This window comes from Barbus barbus (assembly GCF_936440315.1).
Source record: "Barbus barbus genome assembly, chromosome: 44".
NCBI lineage: Eukaryota > Metazoa > Chordata > Actinopteri > Cypriniformes > Cyprinidae > Barbus > Barbus barbus.
Genome location: NC_136722.1, coordinates 25,127,152 through 25,152,793, shown reverse-complemented (window position 1 = coordinate 25,152,793; position 25,642 = coordinate 25,127,152). Strand labels below are relative to the sequence as shown.

Here is a 25,642-nt window from a genome sequence, read left to right as displayed (position 1 = left end):
TCCTCCAAAGAAATTTTCTGAGCAACATACTGTATGAGACATTTAAATGAAAGACTGCTGAGCTCTGAGCGAGTCTCCAATGTGTCTCCACCCGTCAGTGAGAGTTTTTCCATCTAACACAGACTACAAACAACATGTGACCTCTGACTCTGAGCCGCTGTGACCGCGGGCCGGAGACACGCTAACACACACACTAACACACACACTAACACACGTGTGACTCACCGAAGAGCTGATTCACGACTGTCTGCACGTCTCTCTCTCAAAAACTAATGCTGCGTAAGCCAAACATCACAACTCAGTTCACACCAACAGCATAATCCACATCTCATGTCTCTGTGCGCAATAAGGAAAGCTTAAAAAAAACATTTGTTTCATGAATTATATGCAAAATATAAAATCATATATCAAAAATATATCAAAATATTTTTTCATTAGAATTTTTTTAAGGTTTTTCCGGAAAAATATCTTCCATCGTCTTTGAAGGTGAATGTCAGGAAAACACAATCAGGTCACATTTTAAAATAAAATTAAAAAATTAAAAATAAAATAAAATAAAACAATTTTAAAAATAATAAAAAATAAGTAGATAAGTTTTCTTTCTATTTCTGATAAAATATAACATGTTCTTTTTAGGCTTAGTGAGATTCACATTTTAGTATGGCTAAAAAACAAATTAGGAAATAAGGAAGAAAAATATTAATTTAAAAAATGTTGCAAAAAGGAAACCTTTTTAAAAATATAAATATTTTAAAAAATAAATTATAAAAATATATGCAAAATATAACACATTATATATATATTTATTTATTTATTATTATTTTTTTTTTTAGATTTTTAGATCTTTCTGGGAAAACCTTGTCCTCTTTGAAGGTGAATTTCAGGAACACATTCAGGTCAAATTTCACTAAACTAAACGGATTTTAAAAAAATGAAATAAAATATAAAATTCTTAAAAATACCTACAAATTAAGAAAACAACTTCCTCAATTTTACAACGCACACGCTGCAAATACTCACAACACAACCAAACAAAGAAACTCGCTGCAAATAAAATTTAAAAAATGTGTTGTGAGCATTTGCAGCACCTGCTGTCAAACTGATGATGTTTTCTGGATTTGCTGGTGCTTTTTCTACTTGCATGTGTTTTCTGAAGTTGCAGCGCATTGAGCTCTCTCGGCCACCATATAAAATAATATAAATAAAAAAAATAAAAAAATAAATTCTTTAGATTTTAGAATAAAATATGAGCCAGACATGTTCTTGACAGCCTTAGAGAAATTCACACTTTAGCAAGGCTGGACAAACATTTCCAAAGAAGTTGCAATAAAGAAACCTTTTTAAAAAGGCTGCAAACTGTATGCAAAATCTAATATACTGTACACTGCATATTATATATCAAACTATGTTTCTTTAGACTTTAGGATAGATTAAATTCTCGGTGAGTCTGAGCCTTCATCGCGGCTGGACAAGCATCATCTAACACAGACGGCTGTCGGAGGTGTTGCTGTCTGTAACTAACACACTCTTCACTTTAATCTACAGATGACAGAGTCGATAATGCCGTCAGTCATGCACAAACTAACCGTGACCCGCCACACTCATGTGAAGAGACTGTATTGATCTGAACATCCTCGTATGACTCCCGTCTACAGGATCTACATCCTCAAACAACATTCAATACCATGCTGCTAGCACTATTTCTGCAGTACACAGGTTTTATTCATTGCAAACTCACTAGATTTGATAATATGTGCCAAATGCAATCAGATTACACTGCGCTGGCTGCTGTTTCCCACAATGCAATGTGCTAAACCTGACTTTCCAACCGTATAACAAATAAACGTGATATCAACATCTGCTTCTTGACTTATTATTCAAGTGGACATTTTCATACAAGAATGTTACAGTTTTGGCCAATATTTGCGTATTTTTATTTACAGTAACCATGTAGACTGTATATAAAGAGTTTTGTATTTAATATAAATATTTGACTACTACTAACTATTTGATTATAAAAAATTAATCATACAACTTTAAAATGTATAAATATATTATTTATATGCATACATTATCATTTGGGGGTTTTAAAGTGCTTCACAAAAAAGAAATCATAATCAAAATCAAAATAAAATAAAAGAAGTACTTTTTTGTTTTTATTTATTATTGTTTTTTTCAATAAAATAATATTTTATTCATCAAGCATGTATTAAACTAATAAAAAGCGACATTTATAATGTCACAAAAGATTTTTATTTCAAATAAATGCTGTTCTTTTCAACTTTATATTCATCTGTGAATCCTGAAAAATAAATGTATCACAGTTTCCACAAAAAAATATTGAGCAGCACAACTGTGTTCAACATTGATAATAATCAGAAATGTTTGTTGAGCAGTAAATCAGTATATTATTATGATTTCTGAAGATCATGTGACACTGAAGACTGGAGTAATGATGCTGAAAATTCAGCTTTGATCACAAAAATAAATTACAGTTTAACACATATTCACATAGACAACAGCTTTTTTAAATCATAAAAATATTTAACTATTTTTACTGTATTTTGATCAAATACTGCATCCTTGATGAACAGAAGAGACTTCTTTCAAAAACAAAAAAAATCTTACCAACCCCAAAGTTCTGAATTTATATAAATGCATACATCAAAACATTTTTAAATATAATATAATATAATTAGTGCTGTCAAATGATTAATCGCGAGTAATCGCATCCAAAATGTAAACAAAAAGTTTTTGTTTACATAATATATGTATGTGTACTGTGTATATATGTATTATGTATATAGATAAATACAAACATATGCATGTATATATTTAAGAAAAATATGTTATGTTTATACATTAAATATATTTATATATAATATAAAATATAATAATATAAATACATAAATGTATATACATGCAAATATTTTCAAAATATATACTGTATGTGTGTGTATTTATATATACATAATAAATAAACACAGTACACATATAATGTAAACAAAAACTTTTATTTTGGATGCGATTAATCATTTGACAGCACTAAATATAATATAATATAATATTAAATTATATTATATTTATTAAAAGATTCAATATTCATTTTACTATATTTATAATATCAAAATATTTCTTTAAATGCTACAGTAAATATATTTCAATATATCAATATCAATAAATATAGCAAAACATAATAATATATGCTCACCAGGTTCCCCACAGACAGCATGCGGTTGAACTCGTCTGTCATGGGATAGTGCTCCAGAGCCATGAAGAGCGTGTTGAGAACGATGCAGATAGTGATGGCCAGATCCAGGAACGGATCGTTCACCATGAACTTCACCCACTCCTTCACCTTCAGCCATCTGGGGCAACACGTCCAGACCAGGTACTTGTGTGCAAACACATACCAGCACGGGTGACACTTCTGCTGCGCCTCCTCCAGCTCTGTCAGCACAAAAACAACCAGCCGAGAACAAATTACCCATGCATTCTTACAAACAAAGCTTCATCTTCTTCACAAGAACCACATTTGGCTGTACAGGGTGCTTGAACTGACCATACATCACCCTGGTTGAATAAATAAGCTTTGCATTGATGTATGGTTCCCTTTCAGTCGGTCACTTCGAGTCATGTCGGGTGACTGACGAATTGGGATCTCGCTTAGAGAGACCAATCCACTTTGAGTGTAACTAAAAGAGCCAATGCACATTGGCATGCGATTATTGCATCCAGCTGCCGCTGATCACAGCATGAGTATAAGTAGGCAGCAGGTGCAGCACATATTCAGATTTTCGCTTCAGAGCGGTCTTATCGTTCTGTTCCTGACCTCTGCTAAGAGTGCCTGCGAGTCAACGCTCTCAAGGAAGCTCTCATGCTGGTGGTATGGCGCTTCAGCGGCGGTGGTTCTTCCGTGTCGAGTGGATTGCACACATCAGGCTGCACTACCCCCTGTTTCTGTTGCAGGCGACCATATCCCCTGTGCGCTTCAGCACACTAAAAGAGGCAATTCTAAAAGAGCATTCACGGGTGCAATGTCTTTTTAAAGATGCCTTTCCACCCGTGCGTTTCTGGATGCAGTCGTTACCTGGCGCCGGGTTAGCTGCATCGGAGGGTGAGCCAGACCTTTCTGGGGATGATGATTCGGCACTGCTGCCACCTTCTGGGCGGTCAGTGATACCAGATTCAGATCTGGAAATGGTGGCTATGCTTGCCCAGGCCGCCAAGAGGGTCGGGCGCAAGTATGCGTTTCCCCCAGTGAGCCTTCTCGCACAAACACTGTGCAAGATCAGGGAGGACGAGGAGCAGGTCCTGCTCGTGGAGCCGTACTGGCCCACTCGGACTTGGTTCCCAGAACTAATACTCCTCGTGACAGCCCCTCCTTGGTAGATTCCTCTGAGGAAGGATCTACTGACTCAGAGACGGGCACCTTATGGCACCCGCGTCCAGACATCTGGAAACTTCATGTCTGGTCCCTGAACGGGACGCGGCAGTTCTAGGTGGCCTACCCCAAGAGGTAGTTGACACTATCACTTCGGCGAGAGCGCTGTCTATGAGACATGCTTACGCCTTGAAGTGGAACCTGTTCGTCGAATGGTGTCCTTCTCACTGAGAAGACCCCCGGACATGCCCGATCAGAGTCGTGCTGTCCCTCTTGCAGCAAGGGTTGGAGCGAAGGCTGTCTCCCTCCACCCTTAAAGTCTATGTGGCTGCGATTGCTGCCAACCACAACCCCGTGGAAGGGAAGTCGGTGGGGAAGCATGACTTGGTCATCAGGTTCCTTAGGGGGGCGGAATGCCCCTCCACGGGCCCCCTCTATACCCTCTTGGGACCTGTCTCTAGTGCTCAGAGCACTACAGCAAGGCCCATTTGAGCCTTTGCAGACAGTCGAGCTGAAGTTTCTGTCAATGAAGACTCTGCTCCTGCTTGCATTGGCTGCATTGCATTCGGTTGACGATTCGAGTTTGGCCCGGCTGACTCCCAGGTAATCCTGAGTAAACCTATGTGCCCAAGGTTCTCACTATTCCCTTCAGGGATCAGATGGTGAGCCTGCAAGCGCTGCCCCCAGAGGAGGCAGACCCAGCCCTAGCTTTGCTTTGTCCCGTCCGAGCATTGAGATGCTACGTTGACAGGACGCAAAGCTTCAGGGCCTCAGGCCAGCTCTTTGTCTGTCACGGAGGCCGGCAGAAGGGGAATGCCGTCTCTAAGCAGAGGATGGCCCACTGGATAGTGGACGCCATCACCCTGGCTTATCAGGCACTGGGTGTGCCCTGCCCGTTCAGGTTGAGAGCTCACTCTACTAGAAGTGTTGCATCCTCCTGGGCGTTGGCTCGCGGCACCTCACTGGCAGATATTTGTAGAGCTGCGGGCTGGGCGACCCCTAACACATTCGCTAGATTCTATAGCCTTCGTGTGGAACCGGTTTCCTCCTGTGTTCTCACCTCAAATGGGTAGAAGGCTCCGGTTTCGGGTCGGCTTGCTAAAACTGCTCCAGAGATTCCGTACTGTAGACCCTGTCGAGCTCCTCCGTCCCCTCGGCAGCCAGACGTGGCGGAGCATCTGGCACCAGGCCCTCACTCGATTAATCCGTGAGAACCAGTAGAGGGCTGGGTTCCATGTGTAGAGACCTAATTGGATCCCATATGTGTAAGTCCACGGTATAGCCTCAGAGCCTTTGTTTCCCCAGCAGACATTCTGCCATTATCCAAGAGGCTACAATCACCTCTAATCTTCCATATGCACCTAAACGGTTGTTCATATGCGTATGTGCTTCTGAACCTCCTTTGGGAAGGATGGGCTTCCGCAGCAATCCTGTTCCAAATGGAACGGGTACGTTTTCCAGTCTTACTGAGTGGGTAGTGCCATTGCACAGTAACTGGTCTTCTTGTGGTAAGCCCTGACCTGCGCCAAAAAGTAGGGGCGCAGGAGGCTTCCGCAAGACACTGGAAGGGGCAGTATCCGTGGCCCTTTGGTAGGGATCCCAATTCATCGGTCACCCGACATGACTCGGAGTGACCGACTGAAAGGGAATGTCTCGGTTACGTATGTAACCCTTGTTCCCCGAAGGAGGGAACGGAGACGTCACGTCCCGTCACCACGGCTGCTGTACAACCACCAAGCGGCCAGGTCACCGGCTCGGCTCCTCAGCAAAAACCTGAATATGTGCTGCACCTGATGCCTACTTATACTCACGCTGTGATCAGTGGCAGCTGGATGCAATAATCACATGCCGATGTGCATTGGCTCGTTTAGTTACACTCAAAGTGGATTGGTCTCTCTAAGCGAAATCCCAATTCGTCGGTCACCTGACGTGACATCAGGGTTACATACGTAACTGAGACATTTGTTAGGAGAGGACAATATTTGGCTGAGATACAACTATTTGAAAATCTGGAATCTGAGGGTGCAAAACAATCAAAATATTGAGAAAATCGCCTTTAAAGTTGTCCAAATGAAGTTCTAAGCAATGCATATTACTAATCAAAAATGAAGTTTTGATATATTTATATGATATATTTACGGTAGGAAATTCACTAAATATCTTCATGGAACATGATCTTTACTTAATATCCTAATGATTTTTGGCATAAAAGAAAAATCGATAATTTTGACCCATACAGTGTATTGTTGGCTATTGCTACAAATATACCTGTGCTACTTATGACTGCTTTTGTGCTCCAGGGTCACAAATATGTTTCTTTAAATTCACAATGTTTAATTATAAACCCTTCAGATCACTCTGTTGAGCTGTATTCTTGTTTATGGGCTCTTTAAAACAAAACAAATGCTTTTATAAACAATAAAAATGTGTGTTTTTTTTTAAAGTTATAAAGGTTCTCCTGTTCCTGTGGCATTTCAAAGTTCAACCATTTTGTAAACCCCGCCCTCTCAAGACATACCAGCCAATCCAATGCCAGCAAGCCTGAGAGTGAACAATGATTGACAGGCATCTAGTGTTTCTGATTGGTTCTCTGTGTAGTTTGTTCCTGTTTAAAGACTGTAATGTAGTCAGAGACACAGGTTTATTTGTCAGGACTCATTTCACTGATAATCTGTCGGGTAGGAGGAATTTTATGCATAATATTAAAGCATAAATTTACTGTAATGTAAGGATGGGCTGTTTACCTGTCTGCATGAATACATTAAATTAAAACATTTACGTAAGCAGTGATTTTTTACTCTATTTAGCAGTCTGACTGTACATAAATATATACTAAACAAATGCAAATTCTTGGCTTGTAGCAAACACCACATGAATAGGTCACAATGAAAGGTTAGCATGTTGTTTTTCTACCCAACCGAGGTTGAATCACACTTGACAAGCGAGGTTGCGTGTTTAGGAGGAACTTGTAAGCGTTCTAATGAGAAATGAGACAGAGACGGACATCTTGTGGCTCTAGATTTGGCTCTGCGGCAGTAATGTGCTACTAACTCCTGCGATGAGCCGCTGTGGTGCTGTGATGGACCACAGCGGGTGCAGTCGACCTGTCAGCCTTTATTTCATCCTCCACAAGAGAAACTGACCAACAAACAGACCTTCAGTTAACACCATGTTCACCTTAACACAGCAGGAACTAAACTGCAGATGACGCGTATCGTTGTTTGTGAGTATTAACTATGAGTTGAACTATGAGTCTTTTTTTTTTAGTTCATGAAACTATAAGAGAAAAAGTAATTATTTTTATATTTTTATATTAGTGCTGTCAAATGATTAATCGCGATTAATCACATCCAAAATAAAAGTTTTTGTTTACATAATATATGTGTGTGTACTGTGTATATTTATTATGCATATATGAATACAAACACATGCATGTATATATTTAGGAAAAATATGTTGTTTATATATTAAATATATTTATATATAATATAAAATATATAAATGTATAAACATATTTATACATATTATACATACAATGCCTTGCGAAAATATTCATACCCCTTAATTTTTTTCACATTTTATGTTGCTGCCTTATGTTAAACTGCTTTAAATTACTTTTTTCCACATCAATCTACACTCCACACACTATAATGGTAAAGCAAAAAAAAGAGAAAGGTTTTTAACATCTTTGCAAATTTATTAAAAATAAAAAACTTAGATGATTCCATTGCATAAGTACTCATACCCTTATCTGGGACAGTTGGAATTTAGCTAAGGAGCATTCATATTGCTTGTAGGTGTTACTAGACTTTGAGTGAAGGTAACCTGTTATGATTTGGAAAGGCAAACACGTCTTAATAAAAGGTTCAACAGCTGATAATGCACATCAGAGCAAAAACCAAGCTCTGAGGTCAAAAGAACTGTCTGTAGAGCTCAGAAACAGGTTTGCGTCAAGCCACACATCTGGGGAATAGTTCAGAAATAAATTCTGCTTCATTGAAGGGTCACAGAAGCATGTAGTCTCTGTTACCCTTAATGGAAGAAGTTTGAAACAACCAGGATTCTTCCTAGAGCTGGCCTCCTGGCCAAACTGAGCAATTGATGGAGAAGGGCTTTGGTTAGAGTGGTGATGAAGAACCTGATGGTCACTCTAGTTGAGCTCCATGATCATATGTGGAGATAGGAGAAATCTACAGAAGGACAAACATCACTGCAACACTCCACCGATCTGGGCTTTATGGCGGTGTGGCTAAACTCAATCCTCTCCTCAGTGGAGACAAAAGAAAACACACTTGGAATTGACAAAAAAAAGCACCTAAAGGACCCTCAGACTCTGAGAAACAAGATTCTCTGGTCTGATGAACCTCAGTTCTAAGCATCATGTTTGAAGGGAACCAGCTCTCCTCATCACCTGCAGAGTACCATCCCAAAAGTAAAGTGTGCTGGTAGCAGCCTCATGCTGTGGGGCTGCTTTTCAGCATCAGGGACTGAGGGACTCATCAGAATAGAAGAAAAGCTCAATGCACCAAAATATTGAGATAGCCTTAATGAAAAACCAGTCCAGAGCATTCAGAACCTCACACTGGACAGAAGGTTTAACTTCCAACAGGACAGTGACCCTAAGCACACAGCAAGAGAGGCTTATACACAACGCTGTGAATGTCTTTGAGTGGCCCAGCCACAAAACACCAACACTTGAACCCAAATATTTCTGGAGAAACCTGAAAATGTGCGTCTGCCCCCATCCAACATGAAACAGCTTGAGAAGTGAAGAGGTGAGGAGACAAATGACAGATAATTGCCAAATGTTGATGAGCAAAGCTTGTCGCATCAAAGAAAAAAAGACTTGAGGCTGTAAAGGTATTTCAGCTAAATATTTAGTTAAGGGTATGAATACTTATGCAATGTACTTTTTTTAGTTTTTTATTTTTAATAAATTTACAAAGTTGTGACAGTTTTGTATTTGCTTTGTCAATATGGTGTAGGGAGTGTAGATTGATGTGGGGGAAAAAAGTCATTTCAAGCCGTGTAACATAAGGCAGCAACATAACAAAACGTGAAAAAAATGAAGGGGTATGAATACATTTGCAAGGCACTGTACATATATATATATATATATATATATATATATATATATATAATAGGGGTGTAACGGTACACATATTCGTACCGAAAATTTTTGGTTCAGGTCTTTCGGTTCGGTGCGCATGTGTACCGAACAAATACAGCATTGTTTTAACCACTGCACCAGTGGAATTTCATTGGAAACTTCCAGTTTTCTTGTAATGATACATATTGTAAAACATGCCATGTAATAAATTTACAGTAAAATATAAACAAGTATCTAGACTGCAAATGTGCAACATTATATCAACTGAAGTTAACGTGTCATATAGAGGGGGTCTTTTTTCCTAAGAAAGCAAGAACAAATAAATAAATAATTTATAAATATTAGACAAACATGATGGTTCGGTACGTACCTCAGTTTTGACGTCACAGTTCGGTATGTTCTCTAGACTTCATTTCTCTAGTGAACTAAAGAGCTGTGGACACTGATGACTTGTCTGAGGTAAATTAATTATTGATGTCTTTACACGGTTGAAACGCCGAATGAACTCTGATGAGATGGCATGAGATGTTCATTCATTTTTATTTTGCATTAAAACTAGTAGTAAAGAGGACGGGATGATCGCGCGCCGCGCTGCCGTTAGAACTGAGGTGTTTATATAGCGATCTGTTGTGCCACATCAAAGAGCGCCAAAACGTCAATTATTGTTTGAATTTCATGGAAAAAATGGACATAATTTGAAAGATGAGACTTTGTTTCCTGTCAAAAGTAACAATAAATAAAACAAACAATGTTTTGTGGTTGCTAGGCGGTTTGTGTAGTTGCTAGAGCATTGTTAGTGTTCTACAAAGTTTCTAGAGTGTCTGCATTGTTTCTAAAGAGTTGCTAGGGTATCTGGGTTGTGTCTAGAGGGTTGCTAGGGTATCTGCATTGTTTCTATGGGGGTTACTAGGGTGCCTGGGTTGTTTCTTGGTGGTTTCTAGGGTATCCGAGTTGTTTCTAAGGGTTTCTAGGGTGTCTGTGTTGTTTCTAGGAGGTTGCTAGGATGTCTGGTTTGTTTCTAGGGGGCCTGTGTTGATTCTAGGGTGTCTGTGTTGTTTCTTGGGGGTTTCTAGGGGTTGCTAGGGTGTCTGTGTTGTTTCAAGGGGGTTGCTAGGGTATCTGCATTGTTTCTAGAGAGTCGCTAGGGTGTCTGGGTTGTTTCTAGGGTGTCTTGGTAGTTGTGAGGACATTGCTAGTGTTGATTTGCAATTGCTAAGGCATTCTGGGTTGTCTCAAGACTTGTTTTGTGGTTGCTAGGGTGTTCTGGGTAGTTGCTGGTGTATCTTGGCAGTTCCTAGGTTGTTGCTAGGATAGTTGTTGAGGCAAATACAGATACTTCATCATACCATTCGCTTGTACTGTAGATGTGATTTGTATTTGGTCTCGAGCTGCTCATTATTTAGGTTAAAACTGTGGTACAGTTATTATTCAGCTATAAAATCATAAATTTACTAATGTAATAAATTAATGTACTCCTGTCAGAGTAAATGGGAATTTCAATGCGGAATGATTAAAACTGTGCACAGTACAAAATTCAGGCCCTGAATAGTAAAACTATGCTAGAAACTATGATTATGAATGACTATGAATTTCTGTAAAGGGTATGTCTGAGTATTTTTGCAATACAGCTGTTCCAGTGTCAGCATATTTATATACAAATAAATCAGTAAGCGGTAGATGGCAATCTATCACACACGTATGTAAGCATCATCTGACATAACGTGCTCATTACAGTAAATTTGGCCTGCTGCTGTCCTGCCGTGTCAGCTTTCACATGCGTGATAATGAGGATTGGCATTTTCTTATGCTAGCAGATCTAAACTCAGACCCTGTGAGCTCAGGCCTTCTTCTGTTAGCAACTTTTGTGCTGAACAATCAAGAGTCCAGAAAAGACTCAAAAATATGGGCCATTTTTGTTCACAGGTGACATTTTATTTCCTCTAGTGAGGAGAGCACATAACCGTATGACAGAAAACTGTCTTCAGTTGATTTTGATGAAGAATCCAGATGTTTGTTTTCATAAAAGATGGCAATAATCTCATGTTTCTCCATGTTACTTCACTCTAAGTACTATAACGATAACTATTAGTGTCCAAGCCAGTGGGCAATATATTTTTGGTTATTATAAGTCATTTGTTGCTTTAAATGCTCACACTCTTTCAGGTAGATTCTGATTGGCTGTCAATGTTTTTATCTTTAGTCAGCTGGAAAGATTTCGCTCTGAAAGTGATTCCAATGACATCATTCCTCAGTGTTGTTATCGTTACAGTTGTGTGGCCATTTAGTTCCCTATATTTGTCGTCCATGGTCTGAATGAGCCTTCACACATTTCCCAGCGGGAACGTCGCAAACAATTAAAATTAATTCATCACTTGATTTATTTATACACAAAGTTCTACAGGCGGTCTACTTTTTCGTTTCCTAAAACACTTTGTCCTGATGGGCATAACAGATTTGAAACTGCGAGGACATTCTGTTACGCTATTATTTATTCGCTAAAATGCTCAGGAAAGAGTCTGGCTTCTTGTGCCACCCAGGTGATGTCACAGTCTGGCTGTGTCATGATGAAGCAGCAATGGGGAGGGTTACACCTTTCCATTGAATAACAACAGCGAGCAGAGTCTCGGGGGACGATATTAACCGCGAGCAGATGGAGACACTTCTCCTGTCCTCGCACGCACCTAGCTGGAGAACATTTCATGTGGATTTTATGTGCATATGGAGTTGTTTCAGGGTTAATATCTCGTTGTTGGCCCGTGCGTGATTGTGGTTGATTTGTAGGTTTTTGTTGTATTGTGTTTCTGTCAGGCGCTGTGTCTTACCTTCCATGGCGTCAGTGATGTAGCTGGTGGCACTCAGGGTCCGGTCTCGGCCCTCCTGGGGCATCTGGGGCAGCAGCATACTGCTCAGCTCATTGATGGAGTTGTGCCCCTGAAAAACCAACAACAGCAGTTACTTAAATGGCTTCATAATGAAATAAACAAGAGCCGATTTATAGCATTCACTGTTCTCTCTTTTACTTCAATTCATTGCATGGTGTTTTTCATATAGTATGTATCATACCAAAGCTTTAGAATGCAAAAAAAACAGATCAAGGTTTATGGTTGCTATGGGTGACCAGGTGGTTGCTAGGGTGTTGCTATGTAGTTGCTAAGTGTTCTAAATGATTTTTAAGCATATTCATTAATAATTGCGTAAATTATTCGTATTTATACGCACATTCAAACTTCTCACGAAAACTGTCCGCCTAATTCACAACATGTGCGTACGCACATGAATTTGTTCTTAACCTCGTACTAATGTTAGTGAATTTGCAGTATTCTAAATGAGTGGCCGCATGCACGAGGTTAGTCATTTCCATAAAACACGCCAAGATCATCTGTTAGGGTGTTGCCCTTATGTGGAGATGTGGAGTTGTTACATGTTCTGAATGATTTTAACCACATTGTTATGCAGTTGCTAGGGTGTTTAGATGGTTTCTAAGGTGTTGCTATGTGGTTACTACAGCATTGTTGGTGATTTCAGGGGCATTTCTAGCATTGCTGTGCAGTTGCTACCTGTTTTGAATGATTTTTAAGAATATTACTATGTGTTAGGGTGTTTGGGTGGTTGCTAAGGTGTTGCTATGTGGTTGCTAGGATATTTGGGTGATTGCTAGGGTGTTGCTGTGTGGTTGCTACAGCGTTGTTGGTGATTGCAGGGGCATTTCTAGCATCGCTGTGCAGTTGCTACCTGTCCTGAATTATTTTTAAGCACACTACTATTCGTTATGGTGTTTGGATGGTTGTTAGGGTGTTGCTATGTAGGCTGATAGGGTATTTGAGTGATTGCAAGGGTGTTGCTATGTCGTTTCTACAGGGCTGTGTGAAAGGTTGAGATAAGGAGTTCTGGATAGCTCCACCCTCAATTCTCTCTGATTTTCTTGTCTCTAGATAAGGCTCAGCAAACAATATTTTCTATAGTATTATTGACTCTGCAAACACACACACACACACACACACATTAATCTACAACACTCCTAATGGCATTTTAAAATCAATTCTGTTCAGTGCAAAACAAAAGTCCAATAAAAGCAGCGATTAACCGTCTGCAGCAGATGTCTTCAGTGATAATGGGTGTTTTGGGAAATGTTAATTTTTGTCAAATGCTTTTATCTGTTTGCTGATTTAATTTTTTTATTCTGAGGTCTTCGAGTCAATGATATGATGTCTCTCTGTAACAATGACCCTCTCATTATATAATGTGTTTTTGATCGCAGGTAATCAAAGGAATGACGCAGGAGCACTTCGTCGCGGCCCACCAGAACGCCCACTCCTGCTGTTCAGACGAGTGGGAAACACCGTTGTGTGTGTGAGAGACGCTGCTGCTGCGACTCCTATTCAACATCTGTTGCTACGTTACCATGACTACATCGCCAAGACAACAGGGTATCCGTGCCTCCATCACACAGTCCAGACAGTTTTCAGACTCCTTTCCTTTCTGAGTAATTCAGATATTTCTGGCAGGATGTCATACTTCCCGTTTCAAAAGCTCATATGAAAGGAAAATCACTTTAAATACATCAAAAAATCACTCTCTAGACTGCATTTACATTAAATGGAGAGCAATCTGAAATTTGGCTACTGCTTAGATGAGAAAAAGACCTCAGTAATCTCACATGTGTCTCTTATTAGACTATAACATGCCTACAATAAAGTAAAAAAATCAAGAGATCTCAGTATTAACTAACATTTTTCAATATCAGAGCTGCTCCACGTTCATTTTATAGCTCTATATTCTTGCAGTACATCAATAAGTGTCTCATTTGTGTCTGTTTTAATTTTCTTCATAAAGGATTTTATGCAAAAAAGATTTTAAAAAATCCTTCCAAGTCATATATTTGATTTATTTTACTTATATATATCACTTATGCAGTCACTTATGTAACAGATGCGTGCAGTAATTGCTAATTAAGCATGCAGTGCATTGCTGTTAAATGCGAGGCAGTATATGGCATCTGAAGAGGTTCATATGGCGTTTCGGTCAGTGCCGTTGAGTACACTGATAAGACGGCATTCTGGGAACTGTACTTGTGTTTCCAGGGAAAAGCAAAAGCAACGTCTCCAATCACAGACCCCTCACTGCACGCTCTGAGTCATTTTTTGATAAATATGTCTGTACTGTATGTGTAGAGATAAAATAGAGATATATAAAAATAAACTCCACATACCTGTTCAGAACACGTCTGGCATGCATTTCATATATATATATATATATATATTAAAATATATTTTTTATTACATTTAACATAATAATAATTATTATTGTTATAAATAAATCAATAAATAATATAATAACCAAATATACACAAATAATTAATAGAAGAACTATACCTGTTGTTTTTTGCCGAATTGCCTTATATAGTAAGATATGATTCTGGGGTGAAATATGACCTAGACATGGTCTTACAGGTTTTTTGTCAGATGCAATCCATGGAATATCATTTACATTTATTCATTTAGCTGACGCTTTTATCCAAAGCGACTTACAATTGCTATATATGTCAGAGGTCGCACGCCTCTGGAGCAACTAGGGGTTAAGTGTCTTGCTCAGGGACACATTGGTGTCTCACAGTGGATTCGAACCCGGGTCTCTCACACCAAAGGCATGTGTCTTATCCACTGCGCCATCACCACCCCCACATATCCTTGCAATAACTTCAGTACTGTAAAAACCATTAGATTATACTGCTTTCAGCTTAATATCTGATAATGCAAAATGTCTAGACAATAAAAAATCCATAATGTTTGCTGGTCCCGAGACTTATTGCATTAAAATAACCTGAGTCTTTGAGTTATTCTGTTTGACACGCAGACAAATTAACATTTGCAAACGCAGGAAAGAGCAGAGAGGTGGAGGTTCTTATGTAACACTAATCATTACACAGCATGTTTGCAGTCTACCAATAAAAGAAAAGAACTCGTCCAAATCAGCTCAGAGAAGGCAAGAGCATAATGCATATGATCAGTGTGACTGGCAGCTATAGAATATACTGTAACACACAGGGCAGCGGTCTGTTCAGAGACTGCAGCTCTTATGTTCATCCTTGAAGAAGATGAGGAGGTTTCTGGGAAACGTTACTGTAGGATTCGTCACACAACACTTAACCTTGAGTTAACGTCTGTTTTAAACTAACAATGTTCACAGGTGAATCTGACAAAAATGGTCATATTTGACCAAATTCTCAATACTGTAAAAATGTTTTGTATGTTAGAATAATGATTAAATAAATAAATAAATAATTGGCAAATGCTACAATACAAAAATATGCATTCTCCTAACAAAAGGCTTCAGCTTTATGTTTTTTTTAATGATCATTAGAATAATTTAATGTTTAATCATCTGATAACCATTTTTAAATTATTATATTCTACACTACCATTTAAAACATTAAATTGATCAAAAGTGACAGTAAAGACATTTATAATCTTACAAAAGATTTCTATTTCAAATAAATGCTAATTTTTCCACAAAATATGAACTGTTTTCAGAAATGTTTATTGAGCAGAAAATAATAATTATTATTATTAAACAATAAGAATTTATAATTATTATTATTGTTTTATTATTATTATTATTATTAAAGTTAATTATGCATAATAATTAATATTTTAATTATTAATGATTGTCATTATTATTATTATTGTTGTTGTTGCTAATCAGTAATTAATAATAATGATTAATTATTGTTGTTTTGTTTTTATTATTATTAAAGTTATTATTATTATTAATTAACAATAATTAATTATTATTTAGTATTAGTGTTGCTGTTATACTGTTGTATATATTGTTGTTGTTTTGTAGTTTTTATTATTACTATTATGATTATCATTATTATTATTATTATTAATTAATTTATTATTATTATTGCAATAGTATTCTATCAAATCAAGTTTGTCAAAGTGTTCATTGCTAATTATCAATAAATGAATCATAAGCAAAACAAATGACAAAGTATCAGTCAAGCTTGTTAGAAGTATCTAGACATTTCTTCATGAGACTATTCCTGACTCGTTTCTCCACAGGAGACAATTCCAGCCGCGGTTCTTCATCTATAGATCCGAGCGACACACAGGTGCTTTATTACAAATCAATCATGCTGTTTCCAATTTCCAGGACTCTGCTGGTTTGATCAGAAGCACAGAGTGACTTACGCTTTCCTCTTTGACCTTCTCCATGGTGCTGGTGGGCAGCGGCAGCGGAGACAGCGGCCCCGGGCCCGAGAGGCCGTTCTGGTCCATAGCCACGAAGAGTTTTCCGTTGATGTTGAGGCTGGGGAAGAAGAACTGCGAGCTGTGACTGCAGGTGCTCTGAGCGCTGGTCCGTCTCCTGCTCCAGGGCAGAGCCAGCGAGCCGCCGCGGCTGTCCGAATCGCCGTGATTGCTGAACTCATCGTCGGCGAAATCCACCTCCGAGTCTTTGTTTGGCGGCCGGAAGTTGAAGATGCTGACCTGACTCTCCCGTCGGGCTCGTAAGGAGAGAGTGCGGACCAGCAGAGAGTGCGTTTGCTAGAAACATAAGGATGAAATGACTTAAAGTGGACATCGGATGCAAAATTCACTTTTACATGTTGTTTGAACATAAGTGTGTGTTGGCAGTGTGTGTACATAACCACCCTATAATGATAAAAATCCACCCAGTGTTTTTTATTAAATACCCAAAAACAATAACACCTTTCTCAAATCAAGCCGTTCTCTGATTCTTGTCTGTGTAACGTCACAGACCCAGGCTCCTCCCACGATTGTTGATTGACCCTGGCACTTTATCACAGACCCGCCCTGAGTGAGCTGTCATCAGTCCGCCATTGTTTAGATGCCTGAGCAGGTTTAGACAACAACGTCTCCTAAGCGATTGAAGTGCTTTATTGTTGGATGTAATAATGAACATAGCAATCGTTATTTACTCCCGACAGCTGAGCCGCTGAAGACGCAGAGGATTACGTTTGTTCTTGAAGGGAATGCACCCCCCGATCTACCTAAGTTTGCGCGAATCATTCGTGATCCAGCTTCACCTACAAAAGCAGTGAGTATATTTTTATGAATCTTTGCAAATGGCCTTTCCTAATAATGTGCTAGTTAGCAATTTCCGCTGCTAAAGTTTACAGTCTCATGAGAACTATTCGACATCCCACGGAAGAAAGGGGCGGGGTCAGCAGAGCTCATTAGCATTTAAAGGGACATGCACCGAAACAGCCCACTGTGAACAGAGCTGATTTTGACAGGGTAAAAAGGGTGTTGTTTTTCACTACCATTGAGAAATTTTAACCAAAGTATGTTATAGACTTTTCACTAAGACGCTAAAGCATGGGTCATCAAAATTGATCCTGGAGGGCCGGTGTCCCGCAGAGTTTAGCTCCAACTTGCCTCAACACACCTGCCTGAAAGTTTCAAGTATACCTTGTAAGACCTTGATTAGGTGCTTCAGGTGTGTTTGATTAGGGTTGGAGCTAAACTCTGCAGGACACCGGCCCTCCAGGATCAAACTTGGCGCTAAAGAATCATTTCAACTTGTGTAAAATGGGCATCCAGTGACCCTTTTAAAGGATAAGTTCACTTCCAGAATAAAAATTTCCTGATAATTTACTCACCCCCATGTCATCCAAGATGTGCATGTCTTTATTTCTTCAGTCGCAAAGAAATTACGTTTTTTTGAGTTAAACATTGCAGGATTTTTCTCCATATAGTGACCTTCAATGGTGGCCAACAATTTGAATGTCAAAATGCAGTTTCAGTGCAGCTTCAAAGAGCTCTACACGATCCCAGCCGAAGAATAAGGGTCTTATCCAGCGAAACGATCGGTCGTTTTCTTAAAATGTTTTTTATTTATGCACTTTTTTTAACCACAAATGTTGGGCTTGCTCTAGCTCTTCACACATTACGTAATCCTGTTGGAAAGGTCACGCGCAGTTAGTTCTTCGTCTCTGTACTTCGGTTAAAAACTCCATCTTATTTTCTCCTCCAACTTTAAAATCATCGTTGTTTTACCTTTTTTGTAAAGGGCATTTTATTTTTTTTGCATGTTAACTTTGTAAACACTGGGTCGGTGCTTCCACCTACATCACGCTAACCTTTTAAATATCGCCTAATAAAGAGTTAATGCTAGCCGAGCATTTGTGGTTAAAAAGTGTATAAATATAATTTTTCAGAAAATGACAGATTGATTTGCTATAAGACCCTTATTCCTCGGCTGGGATCGTGTAGAGCTCTTTGAAGCAGCACTGAAACTGAAATTTGGACGGTCAGATCGTTGGCCACCATTGAAGTCCAATATATGGAGAAAAATCCTGGAATGTTTTCCTCAAATAACTAAATTTCTGTGGGACTGAAGAAAGAAAGACAAGAACATCTTGGAAGACATGGGGGTAAATTATCAGGAAATTTTACTGGAAGTGAACTTGTCCTTTACCTGGTTATATTTCCACAGAATAAAATGGCATACAGGTGAGTATATGAGGAGTGATGGATGATTTGGGGTGATAAATCTACCTTCATCCCCTCTATAGTGTCTATCTTGGCTGATTTGTCGTTGCTGCCGTCCTCCGTTCCTTCCGACAGCGGTCTCGAGCTTTTCCTCCGGTCCAGATTCCCTTTGTCTTGTGAGGAGAACGGCGACACGTCAGCTGTCAATATGGATTCGGTTTCTTGTGCTTTCTGAGCCACCTGAGAGACACAAAGTCGTAATTATAGGCACAATGCTACATGACTTCTTGTACGTTTTTGATTAAATCAGGTATTCACAAACATTTTAATCAATCGAACCCCTAAGACATAAAACCTTTACTTGAAGTAAGGTTTTAGGTTGGTATTTTAATAATTCAACAACACATTCGCTTGTTCACAGTTCGCCGATGTTGATAAATAGTCACATGACAAAATATTTAATATTTTCTAGTAAGTTTTGTATTTTGATTGTTTTTATTATTTTTATATAGAAAAAGCTTGCAGATTTTTTTATTGCAATTATTTTATCATATTATTATTATTTGTATTATATTTTAACTCTTTAAATTATAAAAAAAATTCATACAGAAATACATTGCTGTTTGTAAATTACAACTGTACCGTAAAATAAATAATCTAAATGAAATGTGATATTATAATAATTGTTTAATTTTACACCATAAGTTATAATACTAATATTTGATTATTATTTATTTATTTATTTTTACACCACAAGTTGTAATACTAATATTTATTATAATTATTATTATTATATTAACAATAATAATTAAAATAATAACAATTATAATTGTTATTATTATTATTATTACAACAAATTAAGACAAAAATACATTGCTGTTGAAAATTGCATTTATACTGAAAAAAAAAAATCAATATGAATGTGATATTTTAATATTTTTTTATTGTACACTACAAGTTATAATACTATTATTCATATCTTAAATTAAATTATTTGCTTTTAAACTTTCAGTCCCTAAAGATTTAACATTTCAAATTAAAGCTTTTATTTTGGCAGAATATTAGTGAAATCCTGTAAACTTCTGTCCGCAAAAATGTTCGAAATGCATGTTTGTAAATAAAGTGAATCTGGCACAGGTTGCATTCCCAAATGTACATTAATCTCGCAGCTCATGCAGAGATGTTCACTACATTTACAGTGAACCGAGAAGCACTGAGAGACACTGAAATCACTGTATTATAAGATGCACGTGTATAAATGAACACAGCGCTGAGCTTCACTGTGAACCCCCTGCAGATGTACCTGCTGTTCCTTCTTCAGCTGCTCCATGGCGAGCTGAAACTCTTGCTCTTTCTGCAGGGCTTCTGCGATGGTGGCCTGGTTCTGCTCCTCGTATGCCATGGCCACCACAGCCAGGATCAGGTTCACCAGGTAAAAGGAGCCCAGGAAGATCACCAACACAAAAAACACCATGTACGCTTTTCCCGCCGAGCGCAGCGTCTGTCAGCACAACAACAGTGTAACATCACAACGGCTGCAAGAACTTGCAGATTAATGACTGTTGACGAAAAACGCATGTGCAATATCTGTTCACAAGCTTGTAATTAGTGTCAGACAGATGCATCGGTCAGACTGATCAATCAAAGGCTATTCTGAAGTAATCTACAATGAACTCTCAAAAACAGCCTAGTCAATAGATGAAAACAGATTAATAGAAATTTAATTTCCACATACACTACCATCCAAAAGTTTGGTGTTTTGATGCTAAAATGTAGAAATAAATTACATTGAATTCTATATTTACATATTCACTAGCCTTCAAAGTTTTAGGGTTTTTCTGCTCATCAAGATGCAGCCTTATTTGATCAAAAACACAGTAAAAATGTGAAAAGTTATTACCATTTAAAACAGCTGTTTGCTATGTGAATATCTGTTAAACTGTAATTTATTTCTGTGATGCGCAGCTGTATTTTCAGCATTATTACTCCAGTCTTCAGTGTCACATGATCTTCAGAAATCATAATAATATACTGATTTACTGATCAACAAACATTTCTGATTATTATCAATGTTGAACACAGGTGTGCTGCACAATATTTTTGTGGAAACTGTGATACATTTTATTTTTAATGATTCACAGATAAATAAAAAGTTCAAAATAGCATCATTTATTTGAAATGGAAATCTTGTGTAACAGTGTCTTTACTGTCACTCTTCATCAATTGTAATGAATCCTTGCTGAATAGAAATACTGTATTATTTTCTTTCTTTCAAAAAATAAAAATAAAATAAATAAAATTACTGACCCCCAATGGTAGTGTATGCATACAAATTCAATATTTATACATTTTATGATAGTTTTTGAAATGAAATATTAAATGTTTTATATTAAATACAAAACAAAATTGATTGTATTGCATTTTTATTGTATTTAATGCATCCATTACAAATAAAAAATATGAATTTCTTAAGAAACGTATGTCATCCAGCTACCAGTGAAGTTTGTAATGCTTGAGTGTGATGCAATGAGAGAAAGTCCACTGACGTGATGATAGAGGTTTTCCCAGTAATCTTGAGTCATGAGTCTGAAAAGCGAGAGAAAAGCCCATCCGAAGGTGTCGAAGCTGGTGTAGCCGTAGTTGGGGTTTCGTCCGGTCTTCATACATTCAAAACCATCCGGACATTTGCTGCGGAAAACAGGAATAAGTGGTTATTAGCGGCATCAGTCTGTTATTGTGTGCAGGAAATGAGTCTGTTGTTTACTATGGGATGTACTGAGTAACATGCGCTCTCTGAACACTTGCTCTCTGACTAACAGCGGCTCTGAGGGGCCGGTGGCGCCAGCGCTTCATCTGTTGAGAGCGTGAGGGTGCCGGTGACGGCCGCTATCGCGCTCACACACCTCGCCGTGTCCCTGAAGGACGTGCTAATGGACGGGCCCCACTTCAGCCGGGTTTGTGTGGGGCCCCGGACCCCAGATGCACTGATACCAACCGCCGCTTCTGTCCTCGTGTGGCACAACGTACTCGAGATTGGCACTGTTTACAGCAGCGTGGCTTCCAGTTTATGACAAATTAAGCCAGAAAATAAGTAGTGATAGTTCAGTGGATAATGTTTGCTTTATTTTTTGTATTGACAGGAAAAAATATTTCTATTTAATCAGTATTATTTCATCATGGTCAACATACACAATATATCATGATGGTTTTAAATAAACATGTAATCAGTATTGTACCCCCCCCCCCCACCAGTTAAAAAAAGCTTTCTTATTTATTATTTAGGTTATGTTCTCATTGACAAATAAATTAAACAAATACATTTTCTTGTGTTTTACAGTATAAAATGTTTTGTTACTGATTATTTATATTTAGTTTTTAGTTTTTCATCGTGGCTTTAAAAATCAACATTTAATCAGTTTTTAACTTATTAAAATATTTTTTATTATTATTATTTTTGTATCAGTTTTGGTTGACAGTAAAAGTTTAAATCAGTATTTTTAGCTAGTTTTCCTAAAAAAAAAAAACATTCAAAAAATCCCTAAACATCCTTAAAACAAGATCAATTTCCTTCAAAAGCAAGTTTTATTTTTTATTTTTCAAATCACAAAAAAAGAGAACTTAGTCAAGAAATATTCTCTGAAAACCATTTTTACTGTCTAATGCAAGCTTGCTTCAAGATGCACCTTGTTTTGTGGATGTTTAAGAGGGTAACGAGGGCAGAAATGTGGTATCACTCTCCATCAGTGATCTGCTGTTATTGAGTTCCAGCTCAGAGTCACTCAGAGAATTTGTCAAAGAAGCCCCTCTCAGCACACTGGCAGCTGGGACCGCATTGTCGGGACACAAAGGATTTCGACATGCTCTATTTTGAGCGCTAGAGAGTCCCTCTGTCCTGTCAGGGTCCCAAGAATAGGAGCCCCGGGCCAGGGCCGATGGACAGGCTCTGGGAATCTCTGTTAGGTGCCGTGTGTGTAAACCAATCTGTCGGTTCTGTTTGAATAACTGTTTTGCTGTTATGAGCCAAGATGGACTCAAGGTTACTTCCTTTGGGAGTCTGATCTCCGGACGCTGCTGCGGATCAGATGGCACTCCGATCGGCCGGATTGACACGTGCAAGATTAAACCTCTCACTATAACGCAATACAGTAACTAAGTACAAAGACACAAAGAGAGCTCGGATGACGAGACGGTGATGCTTTATTGTGTAAAGATGAAGCTGATATATTTAGGAAAAGTACTATAGAGACTATGGAGAGAGTTTGGTTGGCATCAAACCATGATGCCATGAGAAAAAGAATTTGACAATCATCATTGTTTAGTGATTTCAATTATTTCAGTTTTGTAGATTGGACAGACTTAAAATATCAGGTCTTGACAGCATCTGGGAACTTTTTCTCTTTTTTTTAGCATTTTCAATGCTGATTTCAGGATTATAATATAATATAATATAATATTGAGTTCTTTGTCTTTGGGATGTGAATATAATGTTATAATGATTTCGGAAATACTAGAGTGATATAAAAAGTACATATACGTTATATTAATATATTATATAAATGTATGTTAATGTATCATTCAATTTAAAAGTATTTTGTTATATTAATTAAAATTAATTAATGTCATATTACAATATATAATATATTTTTATATTTGCTTTCGAATATGGTCATAATGTTTTGAATAATGCACAATTTGTGTATATAAGTCCTATATAAATTTAAATATTAATATGTTTATATTTATTTATATCTATATTTATAATATACAAAAAATATTTATACTAAATATAGAATTTACCAAAAATTAGAGTGAAAAAACAAATTTTCATGATTTCTGACAAAAAAGGAAATATTTTGAATATCATTATCTTATGTACTTCTTATGTTATTATTTCTATTAATCTAAAAACTGTGTAAATTATTGAATATTTGATTTAAATGAAATATTTATTAAACTGGTTAAAAAACATACATTTTAGAACATTATTAAGATATACAGTATACTGAATATCATCCTAAGGGTTAAAATGTATTTTATTTATTTATTTATTTATTTTATGCAATGCAATGCAGTATCGTCCAGTGCTACCAGAGCAAAAACACTGTTTTATAAACTTTTTGGGAATCTTTTCTTTTTAGACAAATGATCCCTAGTGTATAGGAGGTCCTGTCCTTCTCTTCCAGTTTGATCAGTTATTTGGCCCAGCGCCGCAGACGGAGCGAGAGCGACCCATCCAGCTCTATAACAACAGGCAAGGAGGTGAAACGAGGCGAGCGCTTCTGTTTGAAACGCCGTCAGCCTTCAACTCAGGTTTCCATCCAGGTTCACAAGGTGACCAGAGCTGCACGCTAACAATGGCTAAAATAAGACCACTGGATTAATTCACTTAATTGATCCCCGAGGGAAATAAACCAACAAAGGAAACAAACGCACTGACGTGAAGAACAGCGGCTTCACATACAGAAAGCCTGTGCTGTACGACCTACATACGGAGATATTAATCATATTGATAATAACAAACCACCATCACCTCTTTCAGGGCAAAAACACAAATGCTTCCCTTGAACCTTACAGTATATAGGCCTCGTTTTTATTTATTTGCTTTAGGCATTAGCATTATATTACTTCAAGTGATATTAAGTAATTAAGAAATAGAAAAAGTTTTATTCATATCATTTTTTTATTGGTATTAATGTTGATTATTTCATCATGGTTTCATAATCAACATTTAATTAGTATTTCTTGTCTCATTTTCCAGTAAAAAACAAACAAACAAAAAGACACTTTACCACAAATTAAGTAAATTAATAAATTAGTTTTTTTTTTTTCTAACAAGCATTTACTCAGTATTTTTGGTAAATTATCAGTATTTTTTCATCAACATAAAATCAGCATTTAATTATTATTTTTGTCTCATTTTCAGTCAAAACTACGGAAGGTAAGATTCACTGATTCGCATCGGTGCATTGGCATAAAACATAAAAAAATCAATAAAAGTTGGCATTTGTATCGCGATGCATCATTTCTAACATATTTGCATCAGTAAAAACTGATATATTAATATAGTACAATTATTAGTAGATGCGCTATACTTTTATTATTTAGAAATGTAGCCTGATTTGTCCTCTCTAAACTGTTTCTCAAGCGCATTTTCTCACCACCGCTGCTGCTAGGAGAATATGACGTATCACAACACTGCGGAGACCGAGGCATAGAATAGAGATTAGCACGGCTGTCTGTCTGAACCAAAGAAATAAAAGCAAACTATCTGTACCATATTGAATTGCATACCATCATATTTTTTCCATTGCATCGTATTGCACTGAATTGCATTGTGTTGAATCGAATCGAAATCGGATCACACTGCATCGTAATAGGGGTGAATCGCATCACATGGGTAGCTGCTTCATATGTATCTTTAATGTATCGTATCGTTGGCTGTGCTTTGATAAGCGTATCGCATTGGACTCAGTTATGAGATGCACATCCCTAGTAAAAACACAATCAGAAATGAAGTAATAAATTTGGTGCATTCCCTGCAGATGATGTTGCACATTAACATTTTTTGTTTTTGTTTTTTGATGACTAAGAAATCTGACCATTAAAAAAGCAATGAAGCTGTTAGTCTGAAGCCAGATTTGTGAGTAATTTGAGTGAACCTTTCGTTTCATGTGAGTGACCTCTCAGTCG

At 37.5% G+C, this 25,642-nt stretch overlaps 1 protein-coding gene across 1 annotated transcript in view; it reads right to left on the bottom strand.

Annotated features, from left to right (window-relative positions):
- Positions 1-25,642, bottom strand: part of LOC306863438 (sodium channel protein type 2 subunit alpha-like) — a 172,273-nt gene that overhangs the window by 80,193 nt on the left and 66,438 nt on the right. The window contains exons 9-14 of the mRNA XM_079406766.1: positions 21,499-21,640; positions 20,256-20,453; positions 19,019-19,192; positions 16,688-17,041; positions 12,317-12,425; positions 3,212-3,450 (exon numbers count right to left, since the gene is read on the bottom strand). Coding sequence (XP_079262892.1) covers positions 3,212-3,450; positions 12,317-12,425; positions 16,688-17,041; positions 19,019-19,192; positions 20,256-20,453; positions 21,499-21,640 — 1,216 coding nt within the window. The remainder of the gene's footprint in view (positions 1-3,211; positions 3,451-12,316; positions 12,426-16,687; positions 17,042-19,018; positions 19,193-20,255; positions 20,454-21,498; positions 21,641-25,642) is intronic.